General features: G+C 36.4%; 1 protein-coding gene across 7 annotated transcripts in view; it reads left to right on the top strand.

Moving 5' to 3' along the window:
* TTC39B (tetratricopeptide repeat domain 39B) overlaps window positions 1-17,940 on the top strand; it is a 131,011-nt gene extending 113,071 nt beyond the window's left edge. For 6 of the 7 annotated variants that reach the window (XM_077912019.1, XM_077912013.1, XM_077912014.1 and 3 more), the window contains 3 exons: window positions 5,716-5,833; window positions 7,774-7,890; window positions 10,991-14,188. In XM_077912019.1, the coding sequence (XP_077768145.1) occupies window positions 5,716-5,833; window positions 7,774-7,890; window positions 10,991-11,081 (326 nt within the window). In that variant the 3' untranslated portion in view covers window positions 11,082-14,188. Of the gene's footprint in view, window positions 1-5,715; window positions 5,834-7,773; window positions 7,891-10,990; window positions 14,189-15,656 lie in introns of those variants that run through there. The other variant, XR_013387811.1, reaches the window with a different exon arrangement.
* The last annotated feature ends 3,079 nt before the right edge of the window (window positions 17,941-21,019 follow it).

Below are 21,019 nucleotides of genomic sequence, written 5' to 3'. Positions count from 1 at the left end.
AAATAATGTTGTGATGAACATGAGGGTGCAGATACCTTTTCAAGTTGGTGTTTTCATTTCCTTTGGATAAATACCCAGAAGTAGAATTGCTAGATCATATGGTAGTTCTATTTTTATCATAGCCTTTTAAGTTGTTGTTAAATGGCTCCTATAATAATTTCAAAAGCTTCATAGCACTCCATGGAGCTAATGTATCATAATTTAGTCAACTCTTTTAGTATTGTTGGGCATTTAGGCTGCTTTCCGTATTTGAAATAATTCTAGCTTCAGATTCACCCCCAATAAGGAAAAGAAATATAAAAGAATGAAAGTAAATCAATTGCCTTATTTGCTAATAAGGTCAAAGTTTCAGGCAGGATAGCAGAAGAAGCCAATAGAACAAAAAGCAATGATGTTCTGAGGCCACAGACGGGTACCCCCTACCCCAGTTCTCCCAAATAATCATTCTGCAAGTTAAACTGATAATCACAGGAAGAAATATAAACTGGTAATCACAGGAAGATCAGGTAAATGGGATATTCTATTTTACTATTGAAAAAAAGGTACCTGTAAAGATTATCGATTGATGGAGAGTGAGTTAATGTCACTCTCTCATGTCAAAGGCAGCATTTTTATAAAAGAACCATGGTTCCCTTTCTCTCCTTATTCCTGCCGCTTACAGAAAAGTTTTAAACTTCAGCCCTTTATGAGTTGGAACTTAGGTAGAGTGATATTGAGTTATTTATCTTCATGGACTCTCTGCTTTCTGGGCACCAGGGAAACGAGTGGATGAAAAGGCTCAATAAACTGTAATCCAAAAGAGAAATCCAAAGTTTTTACTATTTAACAGAGAACCGTTGGAGTGTATGTAGAAGTACAGACTTACAGACTCACTATATGGACATTTTAGACTTTCTTTGTATGTCCTAGATGTTCCGTTATTGTTACATTGTCTGCATAGTTTTTCTATGTATAGAGTTGTATTAAGCTTCTTTAATATTCTTTTTACAATTTTATCTTTTTAATTTTTAAAAGTTTTTGTATTGTATTTTTTTTAAAGATTTTATTTATTTGTTCATGAGAGACACAGAATGAGAGAAGCAGAGACATAGGCAGAGGGAGAAGCAGGCTCCATGCAGGAGGCCCAATGTGGGACTCCATCCTGGGATCTAGGATCACGCCTTGAGCTGAAGGTAGACTCTTAACCATTGAGCCACCCAGATGTCCCTACTTTTATTTTTTTAAGTAGGCTCCATGCCTAGCGTGGAGCCCAGTATGGGGCTTGAGCTCACGACCCTGAGATCAAGAACTGAGCTGAGATCAAGAGTCAGACGCTTAACCAACTGAGCCACCCTGGTGCCCTTCTTTTTAATTTTTAATTGTAGTAAAAACTATATATAACACAACATTTACCCTGTGACCCAGTTTTGACTGTACAGTTCAGTAATGTTAAGTATATTCCCATAGTTGTGCAACCAGTCTCCAGAACTTTTCCATACCCATTAAAAATAGCTATTTCCCTCTCCCCACTGCCTCTGGCAATCACAGTTCTACTTTTTGTTACTATGAATTTGACTCCTTTAGGTTGCTCATATGAGTGGAATCCTACATTATTTGTCCTTTTGGGACTGGCTTAATTCACTTCGCATAATGGCCATGGGGTATATCCATGTTGTAGCATGTGTGAGAATTTTCCCCTTTTTAAGCATAATATTCCATTGAATGTATATATCACTTTGTTGATATAAAACTTTGTTTTTCCATTTATCCACTGTTGCACATTTGAGTTTCTTCTACTTTTTGGCTATTGCAAATAATACTAATATGAACATGGGTATGTAAATATTTTTTGAAATTGCTTTCAGTTCTTATATGCTCAGAAATAGAATTCCTGGATAATGTACCATTTCTTTTTTTAATTTTTTGAGGAATTACCACAGTGTTTTCTGTAGTGGCTGCACCAGTTTACATTCTCTCCAGCAGCACACAACCTTCTAATTTCTCTATATCCTCACCAATATTTGTAATATCCTGGGGTTTTGTTGTTGTTGTTTTTTGGTAGTAGTCATCTTAATGGATATGAGATGATCTTTACTATTTTCAGCATGAAGTAATTTCAAAAAGGAAAAAGATTTCAGTTTGATTTGCATGTAAAGTCAACATAAAGTCACATCATTTTGAAATTAGATGAAATGAAACTCCATGAAAGTTCACCTGAAAAAATGAGATTTCACAAAATGCACCTTGTAAGATCCATTTGGGTTTTTAAACAAATTTTAGTATTCATTTTTGTTCAACTAATTTGGCTACATTTTATTAACTTGCTCATTTGAACATTCTTAGATTTTCTATACTAGATATAGAATTGTGATAGACTGAGAAAACATTTTTCCTGCCAGTAGCGGAATTATCTATAATTAAAACCCACGTATCCACAAACCAAATGGGAAAATGGATATGTTTTTAATAAATGGATATGTAAAAACTGGGAGGTGAAGGAAAAACTCTTTTTATTAAATAAAAACATATGTAGAGTATTTTTCCCCCCAGAAAAGTGGACCAGCTTGTTTCTTGTGTTTTCCTACAAATGTAAGGACTTTGGTTCAGTTGAATAAATTCTGAAGTTTGAATGTCTATCCTTTGTACTATAGACTAATATAACCAGAGAGTAGGGCCTTTGTATATTAAGAAGTCCTGAGGGACCTCTGGGTTTTTCTCTATTTGAGCAGGCTCTTCAGCCTTTACCTCAAAGTTTATTTTGTCCCATTATTGGTTGGGGGAAAAATGTAAAGGAGTATTATATGTATTAGATTAAGTATATACAATGCAATAGAGGTTTAGAAAACCAGAGTACTCTCTCTATTCCTTCCTTCCTATTTTACTTAAAACATTTTATTTATTTATTTATTTATTTATTTATTTATTTATTTATTTGAAAGAGAGACTGAAAGAGAGAAAACAGGAGCAGAGGGAAAGGGAAAAGCAGACTCTCTGCTGAGCAGGGCGCCCAATGTGGGGCTCGATTCCAGGACCCTGAGACTATGACCTGAGCTGAAAGCAGACGCTTAACTGATTGAGCCTCCCAGGTGCCCAATTCCTTCCTCTTTTAATGATCTGTTGAAATGATAGACTTAGAGATATTCAAGGAGGACTGGGGAAAGCTCAGACAGGCAGATGCACTGTACTTTGTACATTTCTAGTTTTGTATGCATTCCCTCTGGGTTTAAAAAACAAGTTTTCCTTCCTGAAGATTTTGTACATGAAATTTATGATAAAGGATCTTCTAGGTCCATTGTGTTATGCAGGAAAATTACTAGATTTCCCTCTCTGCTCCCTCCATCCCTCTCAGTAATGACCTTTTAGTATTTAAGCTCTTATTTCAGAGCAACGGGGGAAAAAATCCAAAATCTGAAAAAGTGAAATGAAGTTGTAAACCCAACGTGACTTCAACCTTCACCCCCTTTCTCCCCAGTCTTGGGAAATTGAGTTTTTGCTTCTTCTCCCCTTGGCAAATGTCTCTAAAGTAAAAGATGATAGAAGATCCAGTCAGTATTCTACTCTGACAATGTGGTTATGAAAGGCCGGTTATGGATACAAAGGGAAAGATAGTTTAATAAGAAAAGAACACTTAGTGTAATATGCCTGGAGTCAGTGTCTGCTACTAATTCCATTAATGTTCTGTTTGAAATCTAACTAAATTCAACATGTAGCCAAAAGTCAGTACAGCAGTTCTTCTCTGATTCTTTGTTGCAGTTAATTTGCTTTGTGAAATAATATAGCAAACACAATCAGGGTTACATAAAAGGGAAAATGCTACTTTATGGCTTTTCATTTTCTAAACCTGTTTTTGAATTTTTCCTTTGGTACATTTCGGCTAGTTTCTAAAAAGTTCACTGTGGGTATTTTTGTAGTTTGGGCTTCAAACTTTCTTTTTCATCAGCCTACCCTCTGTTTTATTAAGTTAAGCTGATCTTTTATGATGAAAATGTGCTTTGGCAGCATTACTGTATAATTTTCTTGGAATGTAAAATGGAAATTGTGTGTTGAAATGCGCATCTGTGAACTCACCCATGAGGTTGAGAATCATGATAAAGCACTCAGATTTTAAGGGAAAATAATCATCTGACAGAGTACTCTGCGGTCAGAGGAAATAATGGTTTTGCTAAGGTTTGGAGGAAGGTGGTATCTTCGGGGCCAATTTTCCACATCCTTAACTCATGATCCAAATAAACACTAAGTGCGGCTTTACTGGTACTTTAATTTTCCATAATGCTGTGTCTGTTCCTCAGTAAAACCATCATTCACTGAGCACCAGAAGTTTATGGTAAGACTAACCTTCATAAAATGCTAATACAGAACTCATTAGAATGCACACAAATGATACTAAAACCAGCATCCAGGATGGACCCTCAGGGTTTGATTCTAGGCCTGGAAAGATGCTGCTTCTTGTGTGTATATGTCTGTGTGTGTGTGTGTGTGTGTGTGTGTGTGTGTATACACATACATACATGTCAGCGAGTATCCATGATTAGAAGCATAGATATATTTGTGTGTGGGGGGGCACGGGATTGAAAAATGGTCCTTAAGTAATAGGAAACATAAGATGTTGATATCTGTGATTTTTCTTGGTGAATGAACCATCAGAGCTCAGACCAGAGAGGTGAATATCAGCTGTGTTCACCTAGAAATAAAGTGATTCCCTTCCAGTTGGTTAGGTAGCATCATTAACCTCCCATAAGCAAGCAATGTACTAACCAAAACCCCAGCATGTGTTAATGGTAATTTCTGAGGTTTGTACTGAAAGCCAGGGGGATCTCAATATGAGGACTCCCAGGCCTCATTGGTTTGGTTTACTCCCCTGCACCCCTTGTACTGTCACAGCCTGAATTGTTTAAATTATCAGTCTGTCTTGGGAATGACTTTGTTGCAGTAACTTGCACGAGCTCCCAAATTCAAGAGTGATAGATGTGAAATGGCTACCTTTGTCAGGTTGATGTCATACATAATACGGTTCCTTTCGTTTAATATTCTATAGCTTTGGGCTGGAGAAGGCAGAGTCATTTTTGAAAGGGAAAACATGGTAAAAGAAAAACCTTTACATTGGTCTCAAGCACTTGCAAGTTTGTGAGGGTTTTAGGTACCTTGCATGTACTTCAGAACCATTTTGTCTAATTTTATGAAAGAATTTACCCCCAAAAGAACATAACCTGGGAAAATTGATAGGTTGTAAACAGAATGATCTGGAAAGGGTATCCTACTTCCTGAATTTTTAATGGGTAGGAAGCCATCTGCTTCTCCATATGGAAGTGTTATCCTCTCCTGCATGAAACCAGCACAGTTAGATGCCAGAACCACAGGAGGAGGAGGCAGCCTTCTTGCTTCTTGCTGCTTTACCTTTTATAGAATTAATAAAGCTCTTCCTTTCCTCAGAGTTTAGATTTCCTCTTGTTATATCTAAGGTCACGTAACTCCGAGAATGAGCACCTGAAGAGTTTTAAGTGGAGAGAGTTGAACTTCTTTAATAAAATGGTGTAGAAATGTGGTAACTCATTCTTCTTTTAACTTAAAATACTTTCATTGTGTTTTATTAAGTAAGGCTTAACAAATGCTAGAAATATTCTCCTTATTTTTCAGTGATCCCTCTGAAACCTAAATAGCTATTAGTTCTCCCTCTAACTTGGGATTTTTCAAAGTGTTTTTCCTTTTGTGTGTGCTTTCTGTTTGTTTGGTTTTAAGATATAAGTGACTACTCTGTGGATGATGAGTGCTTGGTGAAGCTGCTGAAGGGATGCTGTCTGAAGAACCTGCAGCGGCCCTTGCAAGCTGAACTCTGCTTCAATCACGTCATCCAAAGGTACCGACCAGCAAGAAAGCCCAGCTGAGTGCAGTAACTTCCCAGGGAGTTACTGTGAGAAAGTCATGTGTTTTCTCTCGCTGCTAGTGTTTGACATTACCAGGAAGAGAATCCAGTAATGCTCTCTTTGTCCTTTGAGAGCAAATTTGTAGCCTCGGTAGAACATGGCTTTATGCATTTGCACTTAGTGTTTAAGGGGAACACTGAATTCCATGAAAACTAAACACTGTTTTCCTTCTTTTTTTTTTTTTTTTTTTTAGATATTTATTTATTTATAAGAGACACAGAGAGAGGCAGAGACATAGGCAGAGGCAGAAGCAGGCTCCCTGTGGGGAACCTGATGCGGGACTTGATCCCAGGACCCTGAGATTATGACCTGAGCCAAAAGCAGATGCTCAACCACTGAGCCACCCAGGCATCCCTAAACACTATTTTCACCCTAAACACAGGTGTCCTTATAAGAGGAAAGAAACCATGTCTATTTCCCAAATTAATACCACCCTTTTTTAGTAAAAGAAGTATACATTGAGTTCAGTTTTACTGGTGTTTCTAGAAGGATCAAAAGTATGACCCATTTGTGCTATGCTGTTATGTTTATCGAATCTACAGTGAATTGTTTGCTCATGTGTTCTGTAATTTTGTTTGTTTGTTTTTTTTTTTTTTCTGTAATTTTGGATCGTGAGCTCCCCTTCAATAGGTTTTATCTTGAGACACTTTTGAGGCTAGGACTGAAGACTCTCTAAAGTGATTTTTGTTTTTATTTCTGCCATGTGCCCCCAAAGCTTTTTCAGCCCAGGATTACTTTCATATTAATGTCATTGCTTAGAGGTCTTTGGGTCATTTGGGCCATATAAATATGAACTGCCAATTCATTTGAGGACAGGCCAATTGGTTATTAATTTCCCAAGGAATACATTTTCCCCCTTCTAACCTGGAGTGCAGGCTGAGGAGCCAACTGTCCTTGTAGTCCTCCTATGCCAATCCACCCTTTCTCTGTTGGAGAATGGCCCCAGCTTTATATAGAGGTCTCAGTCTCTGCTCTTATGTGGACTCAAGGCTTTATAAGCATGGACATTGAAATATAAAGCCCTGGTTGATTAAGGCCAAAGCAGATCCCAGGACTGCTTTGACATCATCCATATACTTAGAGTTCTGGCTTTGTTTTATTTTCAGTTTGAGAATTTTTCTTATGTTCTTGTGATCTGAGCTATGCATTTGGAAGGCATTACTTTACAAATATCTTTGATTGGGCAGCCCAGGTGGCTCAGCGGTTTAGCGCCACCTTCAGCCAAGGGCCTGATCCTGGAGACCTGGGATCAAGTCCCACATCGGGCTCCCTGGATGGAGCCTGCTTCTCCTCTGCCTGTGTCTCTGGCCCTCTCTCTCTCCCCCCCTCCCCTCTCTCACATGAATAAATAAATAAAATCTTTAAAAAAAGATTATCTAATTTAAACAAAAAACAAATATCTTTGCTTCTTGATATTTTATGGTTAGACTTCATAATATTGCTGAAAACAGAAGTGTTAATCACTTCCTTATTGACCTTTTTTTTTAGCCTTATGAGACTTAACAATATAAAGTAATAGTGTTCTTATTTCTAAATGGAGTCATTTCATGAACACAGTCCTTTTTTAGGAGGATGACCATGTCCTTTCCAGGATTAATCTTTGAAGATCTGCACGCATTCATCTTCCTAAGAGGTGTAAACAATGCTCAGTGCTGAGTTTAGATTAAGGAATAAAATAGAAGATAAATTATTCAAAACATGCTATTTATTGCCATAGCTTATTAGATTCCTTGACTATATAATGACAGTTCTCTCTGATAATAGGCTTAGTGCTGTACCTGTTTCCTGAGGAATGAGGAAAGTGTATTGTTGAAAAAGAATGATTTGTTTCTTGTTCTGTTAAAACTTAGTCACTTTTTATTCACTCTTTCAGTGAAAAGCTACTGAAGTATGACCACTACCTGGTACCATTTACCCTGTTTGAATTGGCCTTTTTGTACAAAAGCCAAGGGGAAATTGATAAGGCCATAAAGACCCTAGAAACTGCAAGGTGAGTGACAATGGCAGCTTTTCCTGCTTGCTATGAAGTCAGGAACTTTGATACCAGTATAACCACAGCATTAATATTATATACTTAGAAGTTAAAACATTATTGAAAAATGAGGAATAATGTTATGCTCATGACTCTTGCTGTAGTTGTGCTATTTCCAAGCTTTTTAATGCCTGACCCTGTGACTGTGTACAAATGTTGTGATTATAGGCATCTCTATGACAGATTTCTAACCTATTCTCTTCTGTATTGGGATTAGCAAATGTTTTCTGTAAAGCGCCAGGTAGTAAGTATTTTTGGTTTTACAGTATAAGGTCTCATTGCAACTTCTAATTGTGTTGAAAGCAGCCATAGAAAACATGTTAATAAATGAGTGTATCTGGATTTGGCCAATATTTTGGTCATAATTTGCTGACCCCCTGGTGTATTCAACTATATCTCTCATTGCCTTGAAGAGCCACTGATTGGAAGAAGCCCTCTGTATCTTTCCCTGGCTCTCTTTTCTTTCTGTTCACTGTGGTAATTTCAGAGCATTTTCATTTCTACTAGGCAATGGCTCTCAGACTTGTGATCACAGCTCACTTAAACGCCATGATCTATTTGCCTTGAGTACTTCTTACAGTGGAGAAAGAATGACATAATGGCTTTAAGCCTAGTGATTCATTGGTTTGTTCATTTATTCAAATTCAGTGAGTATGCATTGAGCACTTATTATGTGCCAGACACTATTAAGGCTCCAGACAGACATCTATATATAAACAGGCAACATTTCCCCTTGCTTAATTCAAGGGAGATGTTAAATAAACAAACAAATAGGAAAACCAGCAATGGTATACGCTTTCCTGAGATTTATATAATATGATAAGAGTCCCTGGGTATTACCTTAAAATGGGTTGAATCTGGAAAGATTTCTTGAGGAGATGATCTTGTAGTTGAGATTTGCATATTTAAAATCAGTCTTGGGAAGATCAATCACAGAAGACTGGGTGGGGAGCATTCCTGGCTGAAGCCACAGCTGTGAATCTTCTAAACTGGGGGGTTGAGCCTTTAGGTGGTAAATGATGCTCTTTATCAAAATGGGGTATGCTTAGAAGAGTAGGCTCCAGGAAAGGAGAAAAAAATACTTATGTTTAGCACCATGGGATTTTGAGGTGCTTATTAGTTGTCCATGTGGAGATGATGGATTGGCAGTCAAATATACAAGCACAGAGTTCAGTGGAAACATCAAGGCTGAATGTGGACATTTCAAAGTCACCTGCACAGAGACAGTGATATTTTAAAGCCATGATACTTGATGAAATCATTCTGGGAAAATAATATAGCTAGAGAAAGAGGTCCAGTACAGAGCCTTGGGATATCCCACCATTTTAGAAATGAAACCATAAGATTAAGAAGAAGTGGCCAGTGAGTTAGGAAGACACCCAGGAAAGCCAAGTGAACAAAGTGTTTCAAAGAGAAGAGAGTGGTCATTTGTGACAATGACTGCTGAGAGGTCAGGCAAGGTGAGCCCAGGGAAGTGGCTGCTCAACTTGACAGCATGACAATCATCAATGACTTTGACCAGTGAGGGGAGGCGATGGAGTCAGCTACTTTAAGTAACTTTTCAGGATGTTTTGCTGTGAATAAAGCATAGTAACAGGAAGGAAGCTCCCTGAAGCTGCTTCATGGAGCCGAGAAAGGTGGCTGCTGCTGCTGCTTATTTTTTTTTTAAGGGTAATATCAGAGTGAGTCACTTTTAAAGCTAATTTGTTGAAAGTGAGAATGACTCATATTTCAACTGACATATATGTACCTTCATTTTTTTTTTAAATTTTTTTAAAAATTTATTCATGAGAGACACACAGAGAGAGAAAGAGGCAGAGACACACAGGTAGAGGGAGAAGCAGGCTCCATGCAGGGAGCCCGACGTGGGACTCGATCCCAGGTCTCCAGGATCACTCCCTGGGCTGAAGGTGGCGCTAAACCGCTGAGCCACCCGGGCTGCCCTATATGTACCTTCAAATCCAGCTATTGGAAAATTAGGAACAATTGTTACTGTTGTTGGAAGTATTCATTATTTGGACCTACTTGGTGTTACCTAAGCAGTGCACAGTAAGACAAATTTATAATGATGAAAACAAAAGACTGGCAATTAACTACTAGAAAGGAAGACCATCAGTGATCACAAGTCACCACTAACTCAAGCCAGTGCTAATGAAGCCACCTTAAACAGATTTCCCAGTAATTTCAAAACTTTCAATTGTCTGTACTTTCCCTTTTGCAATTGGAGATTCACAAAGTTGCTAAAATTAGTGGCCAGACATTTAGGAAAGTGTTCAGTTACATCTTGTGAATAATAACCCTTATCCAGGTTATCAGTGAGCAGCTCTTAGAAAATGAAGAGCTATAACAAGAAGGCTTTGCTACTGCAAAGAAAGGGGTTACAGGTCATCCACGGGCCAAGGCAGTGTATGAAAGCAGGAGCCCAAAGTCAAAAGCCATTCTGTTCTGCTGATTCTTAACAATTCTAGCAGACAGAAGCGAACTTGGATGATCCAAGTAAAGTTTTTAATTAATCCATGGATTTCTGTGGCCTCTTCTGACATTGTCACACAATAATTATTGGCCAAACCATTGCTAATTTGCCTGTGAGAATTGGAGTAAGTAACTTTGATGTCACCACATAATCCTTTTCTTTGTTGTAGTTGTTGCATGAGAGTTTCAGAAAGATTTCTTTGCAGGAGGAATGGTAATTGATCATGTTAATGTGAGGCTGCCTTAAAATTCTTGGTTTAGAAAAGGAGGTCAACTATTTAGGAATAGTTTACAGAATTTGTTAAACCCTCTTCATAAGCTTCTTTCTGTTTGAGTGGTTTGGTCATTAAATAGAAAGTTGGTACTCAAAGTATGACTTTCAAATCACTGCCAGGAAGCTTCTAGAAATACAGAATATTGCCACCCTCCTTCAGTCACAGGATCGGAATCTACATTTTAACAAATCTGCTGCTTATTCACGTTTGGAAGCAAATAAGGAATAAAGATGAGAAGAAGGGGAGGTGGTAGTATTACCCTTGGATACAAAACAATTTTGACATTACAATTTTATTGTTATTATCTTTAGAAACAACTACAAAGATTACTCCATGGAGTCCAGACTACACTTCCGAATTCAGGCAGCTCTTCACCTCTGGAAAAAAACTTCCTCCGATTGATCAGAATGTGAAGGATGGAGTTTTGCCTCAGTTAGCAATGGCATCTGCTATAGATTAGACCTTGTATTAAAGTGGAAAATGATCTTTTGAACGAGAGACAAAAAATTAATTTTATTGTCAATATTTTCTATTATCTGTGTGGTTTACTGTTGGTCTGCGTAAATGTGGTTTTTTTTTTCATATGAAATGATGTTCAATGTTCAGTACTATCTAGAAAATTCTTATATTTTGCCTCTCCAAAAATAATTTCATATTAGATTTGGAGAATGAAGAAGTATTTTAAAGGACTCACAGGTACAATAAAGTCTGATTAGATTATTATTTTTTTAATGTGGAAATCAATGTTTAAGTAGCAAATGGCTTATAAGTTGGGCCATTTTTAGATTTGGCTAGTATTTGAATTTAATTAAGAGGGAAAATAAAAATCACCTACATTCAAAATAGATTAACAATAACCTGAAGTCTCCTGAATAAGACAGGTAGTGTGTGTGAATAGGGACAGGATAATGTCCTTAATGGGTTGAAGGGAACTTTATCCAGAAAAGATGATGAAATATTATTAGGTTTTGGGTTCTTTTTTTTTTATTCTTCACGTAACTTAAAGATGGTAACATTTTTGAATGACTATTCTTTTTTTGAATGTACTTAAGTCTATTATAATAACAAACTTCAAAAAAGTATCTAAAGGGAAGAAAAAGTCATATTTTAGAAATTATCCTCAACCTTAGCAATGAAAGTCTAAAATGCAAATGTTGATTATTTTTTTCTATAGGAAACAAAGTTCCTGCTGCTTTAAATGATAATGTAAAATATCAATAATTTTTATACTCATGATGCTGGTGAGATCTAGTTTTCTAATCTGTCTAGCACTGTGATAGTTCCTTCTAAATATCTGGGCTGTGCTTAGTCCTTTACCGGGGAAACACAATCAGGGCCAAATGTGGAAGCAAGCCTTGTTCTGTTACTGCTTAGCAGCCGCCGGGGTAACCTTGAGGGAGATCCCCGTTCTCTGCATCAGCATATTTTCATCATCTGTGAAATGGAAAAAAGAACAGATGACTTTTCAAGGTCTCTTTCAGTTTTATAACTGTGAGTCTGTGTAATAGGTATTTTCAGCAGTGTCCAACTGTTTAACGCAAACTATCACCACAAAGTGCGTGTGTTATTTTACAATTGTCTCTGCCTACTCCTACTCCCCCCATTTGTACATTGTTGGGGCTAATGACAGGATTGCATCCAGGGTGAAGAGAAACCATTCATGGATCCATAAATCAGCGTTTGGTCCCATTTCTATTCTATTTTGAAGAGTAACCTATCATGGAAACCTCTGCCGCTAAACAGAATAGCCTCAGATTGGGAGTCTGGAGCTCAACTCTGGTAGTCAATAGTTCCTTGATGTGGAATAAGTCATTCGTTCTTTCTGTGACTCTGTTTCCCCAGTGGGGATGGTGACATACTGCTTGGTGCTTGTGATGGCTCAGTTAGACAATGCACAGATAGCTTTTTGTAAACTGCGAAAGGCTATGTGAATATATGAGTTGCTGTAATAATTAGGGTTTTTATGCACTGATTACAATATCAACACAAAAATTTTGGCTGAGTGTGTGGTCTCTGATGTGAAATGAAAGAAGTGCAGAAATTCAAACACTTTTAAATTTATTTTTGTGTTTGGCACTGACAATAACCCAGATTATGAATTTGCTCCTTGCTGTTCATTCCCTACTACATGAGTCGGTACCCAGCAGGAATTTTGGTCTTGTTTTCTTTAAGGTACTAATTCTTGACCAATACTGAGGGTATGTTTCCAAAGGAAGATGATTAATACAACCTGAGTTAGAGAACTAGACCTTCAGACAGCATGGTGGGAGCTCTCACTATGTGCTATTAATATGAATTATGTAGTTTTATTTTAGGTCCAGACAAGAGGAAATAAAATGAACTGTTATTAAAATATCAGCAGTGAAATATGTGTCAGAACTATTTTGTATACAATTTGAGAAATAGTTTATGAATTCCTTAGAAGAGCTTTGGTAGCGTTATTTTTTTAAAGTATAAACTCCCATATTTTTGTGAGAAGCTGCAGGGCAGAGCAAAAGTCAGTAAAAACGTATCTTTCTGGCGAAATTTGAAAACAATATAAGCTATGGTGGTTATTTTTATATTGTTTTAAATCTGCATTACCAAACAAATATAAAGGAAATTCCTATCATAATGTTTTTCCTTTGTTATTTTTTTCTTATTTTGTTTTCATTTTTACCTCCTAATCTTTTTATAGTTACCTGGTAATTTGGATACTCTATCCATTGACTGTTTAATTGTTGTAATATCATTAATGCTACAAATAAGTATCTGTTTCCTGGCCTGTTCATGATACCCTGGTTGCACCAGTTTCATATGGCACCAGCTAATATTGCATTTTTGGAATTACTTTGGATTCAGGCTGCTTTGTGAAGAATGAGTGTTGAAGTGACAATATTTTATCTAATGTTTTGAGGGGCATATGTGACAGGTTTGGACTGCCAGTGTGTCTGACAGTTTGTGCAATTTGTGTAGTTTTTGGTATAATTTTTCTTTCATTCTTTTTTTTTTTTAAATGGAGAGCCAGGGTTCTGATTAGTGCTGTATAAATTTAAGACTCAAGTAGAGGTTATGCTTTGTAGGATCTGTAACAAGAAAGGCACTATTTCTGCTTGATAATTAATGGAAGAATAACTACATTGACTCTTACATGGATGTATATTTTAATGTTTTTGTGCCTCTCCTGGATGCAAGAAGGCCTCAAGACAAAGGAAGCTCATTGATTCTGTTTCATCTATAAGTGGGTAGAAGCTGTAGGGAGGTGAATTTCAAATTAATCTGCGACAAGGAAGATTTTTAATCATTGAAGCAATCTAACATAACTTCCTCTTTGGCAAAGTAAGCAGGTTAGCAGAGCTATGTGATGTCATTCTTACCTGGCCTGGGAACTTACAGTTAAACTTTGAGGTCACTCTATGGGTCTTTGATAAGAGCTTCAATTTTAGTATCTGTACTACTGAAGCAAGCACTGAAGAGGGGTTCAACTCACTGGATGTGTATAAAGAAGGTTTCCCCGCTTTCAAAGACAAGTGAGTATTTCTTCTTTTGAAGCTACTGTAGATGTAGTTACATTATGATAGGCAATAATAGTCCCTTTGGCCATTATGAATCTACTTCTCATCCTTCTTTTAAAATGAATCTATTGATTCTTTGTCTATTGATATTTTCTGGTTAAAGTTTTTCTTCCTTTAACACTGAAAATAATAATTGAAAAGGTCTTTGTGACTAACTGGAAAAATTTCTGGCATTACTCTAATTCTTTGTTGATTTCCCTTTTTACATATTTCTGTTTTTCTCCTATTCTATCTTTATAAATCATAAATTCAAATGCATTTAGTTAAAATGAGTTAGTGAAAACTCTAGTGATTGTTTAGATGCCCTGAGATTATGTGATTCATCGGGCCTGGAATGGATCTTGGGAAATTATCTCCTCCCCTACCCATCTTGGCTCTGGATGGTGTTTCCTCTGTCCTGCTCTGTCTGGTATGGTGGCCACTGGCCACATGGGACTATCGAGCACTTGAAACATTGCTAGTGTCAGGAAGTGCTCACTTATACATGCTGCAGTCCTATTTAAAGTAAGGGCCCCTGAAAGCATGTTTCCTGGAGTTCTGGCTTTTACTTGCTGTCTACTATGATCATTCAATCACCATCGTTGCATTTTCAATTCTGGTTTAAATATGTATCTTTGAGGATTGCTTTTTCTGTTCAACTGCTCATAAACTTTCATTTCATCATTTTGTTCTGCAGATGATCAAGGTCATCTTTGATTCTTCTCCACTCTCCCAGAGCTCCTTAAATACTAGACTGAGACCTTATTTTTAACATTTTTTAGTCTTATTTTATAGACATTCCTTGCTTTTCAGATGCAACAACACAAACTGTTAGAGTTGTAGAGTGACTCACCTTGAGATGTTAGTAGATTTTATGATTAAAATAATATGTGTGTGTAACATATATATTATATATATAAAATATATATATATATATATATATATATATATATATATATATATATATATGTAGTTTCCATGCCCAACATGGGGCTTGAACTCATGACCTGAGATCAAGACCTGAGCTGAAATCAAGAGCCAGATGCTTAATTGATTGAGCCACCCAGGTGCCCCTAAAATAATATTTTCTAAGATTAACATTATTCTGAAGAATTGGCATCCAGTGTTGAAGCATTAATGTTTCAGCTCATGAAAATTTCACCCATTGACATGACTCAGCTATGCCTGTATGACTATTTAAGGAATATTAGGTACTGGTTACCCACTTATAGAATAATTTGGCAGATAGTTTATTTAAAGTTATATATTTTAAGCCTTTTGCTGCCTATTACTAATATTTTTAATGTGTATGATATACTTAAGTGATATGTCTTCATGTAATTGACATTTTTATTCTCTGTAGACATCTTTAGACCAGATAGGCAGGTAGATAAAAAACAGTTTATAAATATGAAGTAGACAATGTTTTATTTTGTTCTTTCAGAAAGAATGCAGATATTTCTCCAGATTGTCTCCCTTCCTGCAGACCAGTTATTTATATATTTTTCTTTACATATTAGATTGCTTGTTTGAAACCTTGTTCCTGCTTCCCATTGTTGATAGCTTTGTCTTTTTTATATCTGCTATTAGACTTAGTTGTTTCAGATTGTTGAAATTGAAATGTAAGGAAGGACATATCAGAATTTATCATGGGGGAAAATACCTTCTCTGTGGAGCAATTCTTGTCTGATTTTGATGGCGTGGAAGTCCATTCCAATCTGCTTATGACTTGAAAATTGCAGAAAGAAATGATGCAAGACTGTTTAGTGGATTCAGAGGCTGAGCAGGTTCTTGGCCTGATCCATCCCAAAGGGGTAGGTGGATCCAGCTTTGGTGGAAGTCCAACCCCCATTCTGTCCAGTTTATAAATGTATCAGCACATTAATGCTGTAACATGACCTTGCATGGAAAATTCAAAACAGCCCTCTCACTGTATTTAATAAAGAATGCATACTGATGCCTACAGATCAGGTATTTAATAGGAAATCTCAAGGTACTTTGAAGTATAATACTAAGCTTTATAAAGTAAATCTTGTATATTAATATACAATACACCTTGTGTGTTAATCCAATAGTTCTTAGAAATACAATTTAAATGATGAATGTACGGGATGCTGGCATATCCCAGTGGGCACTTTTGTTTTATTGCTACTTAACATTTTCTAGTAAATTTGTTTTAATTATTGGTAGTATGTTTGACATTATTTAGGAAAAAAAGTTGGTCTCAGTGTAACAGAACTGATAACCAGAGAAATTGGATCCAATAAATATGTTAAAGAATATTGCTTATCATTTCAGTTTTAAAGAAATTATGTTATTTTGAAATGCTGGAAGATCATCCTCAATTTGAAGGGATGACACTCCCTGCTTGGGAAATCATACAGACATTTTAATTCATTCTTATCTTTATTGGAAATAAGTTTCCAGTTTAGTAAATGCATTTAAACAATTTCCATTAATTACTTTACTTTTTACCTGAAATGATTTTATTCTTCATAGTAAACAGTTGCTTTCTATGCAGTGATTTGTTTTTTTAAAGAAATGGTTTACACAAAAAGAGAGATTACGATAAACATTTTGAATCTTAGGCTATTGATTTAATGGCTGAAGAAAACAGTATGGTTGGGTATTTTGATTTGCAAAAGGAGAACACACATGTTCTACTGATATGTGCTATCCAGAAAAATTACTTCATTCTTAACCAGTATGTCACATTCTCATGTTGTCTAAGGGGAAAATTTTTAAGTAGCTTATTATTTATTATTTTTTCCCCATTGCTAACTGTTGACATCCAAACACCTGAATGAATACCAGCTGAGGCATTTATATGCTAGTGTTTTAAGTATTTATTTGCAAATATTCATAGAACTCTTGAATTTTTTGATGCAAGTTGCTAAATCAGATGTAAAGGTAAAATATATATTTAATAAGGGAGAAGTATTATTTTATTACTGAAATTTATTTCTAAAGCAAATTTATTTTGTAGGTATTTCACTTGGGAAATTTTGCTTTGCCTTAAAACACAAACAAAATAAACCTGTCTTGTGATCTGCTTACCTAAAAACCTTTAATTTTACCTTGCCAGGTAGGTGAATTTTGAAATTCTTCAAAAATGTATATTTTTCACTTTCATTTGGATGAAACAAAAATAGAGGTCATAGACTTTGTAAATCAGTGTGTGGTTTCCTGTGGAATGTACTTTATAATTCAATGTTTTATTAGTAAAAATTGCCAACATTTTATCTTCCCTCTTTCTCTTCTCATTACACTTGAAGTTAGTTTCATATCTTTTTCCATTCCCAGTGGTCACAGTTTTACAGAGCAAGACATTTTTAGAAATTTAAGATGTAAGAGTTCTATGTAAGATGAATGTGTTAGTAGCATCCATCTGCTGATCAAATAGGCATTGGATCTGGTACCAGAAAGTGAAATAGATTATATCTATAAAAGCATTTTATCAATGTAAGTCAGAAAGAAAGAAGAAAACTGTGAACTTCTGATATTTTTAATATAAAAACTGTGTTCCCCATGAGTATTTGCTTGCTGATTTTGTGTTAATGTTATCACCTATGATTTGTAAGCTATTGCTGATATGACATCTACATTTTCAACATGAAGACAACAGTTCCTGTAGCATATTTTTAACATTTAAGACATTTTTGAAAACAGATGCCATCTTAGAAGTTGTATTTTTAAGTGCAAATAAAACATCCCATCTTGAAAGTCAACATGCTTTATTTTTCATTCCTCAGTATTACATTATTAGATGCCTGTTTAAGTTGCCAGGTATTCTTAGAACTCTGAATTCTAATATTGCTACAGCTCATTTACCTACAATGTGCAATTGAATTGTTAAAATGTTATTTAAGTAAATTCCACTTGATGAAATTACTCTTATTGTGGTTGGTCTACCCTTAAAAGATGTACCCAACATCTCTTTTGCTGGTCTCTAACTCTAATGTGATGTGTACTTAAATTTTTGTTTCTTGGTAAGACTTTAAAACCTTTTCAGCAAATGGAAAGGTCTCTCTTTGTGTCATGTTCTTGACTGAACACTAGGAATGGAGATAAATGGGATGACAAAGTTGTCTTGAGGGAGGATCACCTTCCTTTCATCTTTTTATAACCTAGTAGTTTAGAGATTTAGATAAGTTGCTAATATGTTCAGTTTAACATGGAATCTTTAGCATTCAGTATAACACAGTGGGAAAAAATGGGCCTCGGGGAATCAGGAAGTCTGTATTTGAGGCTGGTCTTGGCAAGGTAGTGCCCTGGAATCCTCTTCCCCAGCAACTTCTCTGAACTTTGCATAAGTCCTCTGTTGAGTGGGGATAGTTTCAGTGCCTCATCAGCTGCAGGGAGGATCAAAAGAGGAGGTATATAAGACCCACCAATGGGTAATCTAGCATAAAATGCTTTCTTCCACTCCCTTGGATGAGTTAGGTTAAGCTAACATCTGCCATAAAGCAGGTGTTCCTGCCAATGGGTGATTTCTCCTGTTGTGATGCAGCAACCCAAGTTCTTTGTCTTGTGGCTCTACTGTCTTCAGTGCCTGGCTGGTAAGGTCACACTGTCCTTTTGCATCAAGCTGCCAAAGGGGAAAAAGCATGGAGAGTTGTGTGAGGGAGGCAGTGCATATCATTTGTTCACAGTTCATTGGCTAGAGCTCAGTCATCTTGCTTCACCTAATGACAAAAGAGACAGAGAAATGTAGTCTGTGAGCTCAGGGAAAAAAGAGGAAATGGGTGTGGCCAACAATTGGCTTGTCTCTGTTACATTCCCATTTGGGCTGGATCCACGGTGATTCTCCCAGTGTGACCTATGCTTTCACATTTGTCTTTTTTTTTGTTCTTTGACATAAGGGGCTTGATAAATTTGGGATTGCATTAGTTATAAATCTTTGGGTGGTAGTAAAATCAACCTGAACTAGTTTAAAAACAAAAACTGGAGGGCAGCCCCAGTGGCTCAGAGGTTTAGCGCCGCCTTCAGCCCCGGGCGTGATCCTGGAGACCTGGGATGGAGTCCCACATCGGGCTTCCTGCATGGAGTCTGTTTCTCCCTCTGCCTGTGTCTCCGCCTCTCTCTCTCTCTCTCTCTGTGCCTCTCATGAATAAACAAATAAAATATTAAAAAAAAAAAAACTGGAGAAAGCAGTGGGAGTGTTGCTCTTTTTCATCGTTCTCTGTGGCATCTGGCTTCACCTGCTGAAAGATGCTTTGTTTTCCATGATTTCTTCGTTCACATCTCAAGTGGTTATCAGGAAAATTGCCCTCCTTAGGAAATGAGCAACTTTCTCAGAACTTTTCCTGCCTCATGACGAGGCCAAATGATCATTCTGTCACGGAAAGTCCCATCTCTTTCAGGGCAGGTAGTTCTTTGGCAGTACAGTTCTCTAAAAAGTTTAGTCTATTTTTTGTCTATTTAATTCTGTATCATATAACCACACCACGGTATTTCTGAGACATCACTTTAATTCCCATGTCCAACCTCCTTTGACTTAATTGACTAAACAATATTGACTCATCAATATAACCTCTGGAATCACTTTCTGTATTAATCAAAATGGGCTAGGATATGCTTTAGTAACAGCCTCCATATCTCAGTAGCTTAAAATAACAATACTTCTAGCTCTTGTTATATATGCATGTTAGGTCAAGAGAACACCCTGTTCCACATTATGGAGGCCGTTGGAACCTCCACCATCTGGAATGATATTCATCACCATGGCAAAGGAAAAGGAATTTGGCTCCCTAACATTGTTTGTTTGTTTGTTTTAAATGCCTTATTGAGGTATAATTTAAATACCATCAAGTTTACTCCTTTTAAATATACAAGTCTTCATTTAGGGAATGCATAGTTTTGTGCAACCATAATCACAGTTGAGCTTCAGAACCACTGCACTCACCTTAGAAAGTTGCCTCTTGCCCTATTTGATGTCAATCTCCACTCTGGACTCCCTGGCCCCAGGCAAACAATGACATTTTGTCTCTATAATCTTGCCTTTAATACAAAATTTATATAAGTGGAATTATACAATACATAGTCTGTGGTTTTAGGCTTTCACTTAATGTTTTTGACATACATCCATGTTGGATATATTTGTAGTTCATTTTTATTGTTGAATTATATTCCATTGTATGAAACATACCATATGTTGGGTTACCATTCACCAGCCGATGGACTTGGATTTTTCTAGGTTTGAGCTTTCATGAATGACACCATTATGAACATTCACATTCATGTCTTTGTGTGGACATACGTTTTCATTTCTATTGGGTAGATAGATAACAAGGAGTGGAATTCCTGGGTCATAAATAAGTATATGTTTAACTTTTTAGAAAATTTCCTATCTTCCAAATGGGCAGTACCATTTTGCATTCCCACGAGCAATGTAGGCAGGCTCCCATTTCCATATCTTCCAATGCTTGGTATCATTAATCTTTATTTTAACTGTCTTATATTGTGAAGTGGTATCTCATTGGGGTTTTTTGTATGTTGTTGTTTTAAAATTGAGATATAATTCACATAACATAAAATTCACTATGGTAAAGTGCAAAATTAAATGTATACAATTCAGTGTATTTTTTTAGTGTAGTCACTATGTCATACAGTCATCACCACTGACAAGTCCAGAACATTTTCATCACTCTAAAAGAAGTCCTGTTAAAAAGAAGAAGAAGAAGAAGAAGAAGAAGAATACTGTACCCATTAGCAGTCTATTCTGATTCCCTCTTCCTCCCATCCCCTAGCAACCACTAATCTAATTTCTGTCTGTGTGGATTTGACTATTCTAGATATTTCATATGA

Source organism: Canis aureus, chromosome 10, assembly GCF_053574225.1.
Source record: "Canis aureus isolate CA01 chromosome 10, VMU_Caureus_v.1.0, whole genome shotgun sequence".
Taxonomy (NCBI): Eukaryota; Metazoa; Chordata; class Mammalia; order Carnivora; family Canidae; genus Canis; species Canis aureus.
This window is presented reverse-complemented; position numbering and strand designations above follow the sequence as displayed.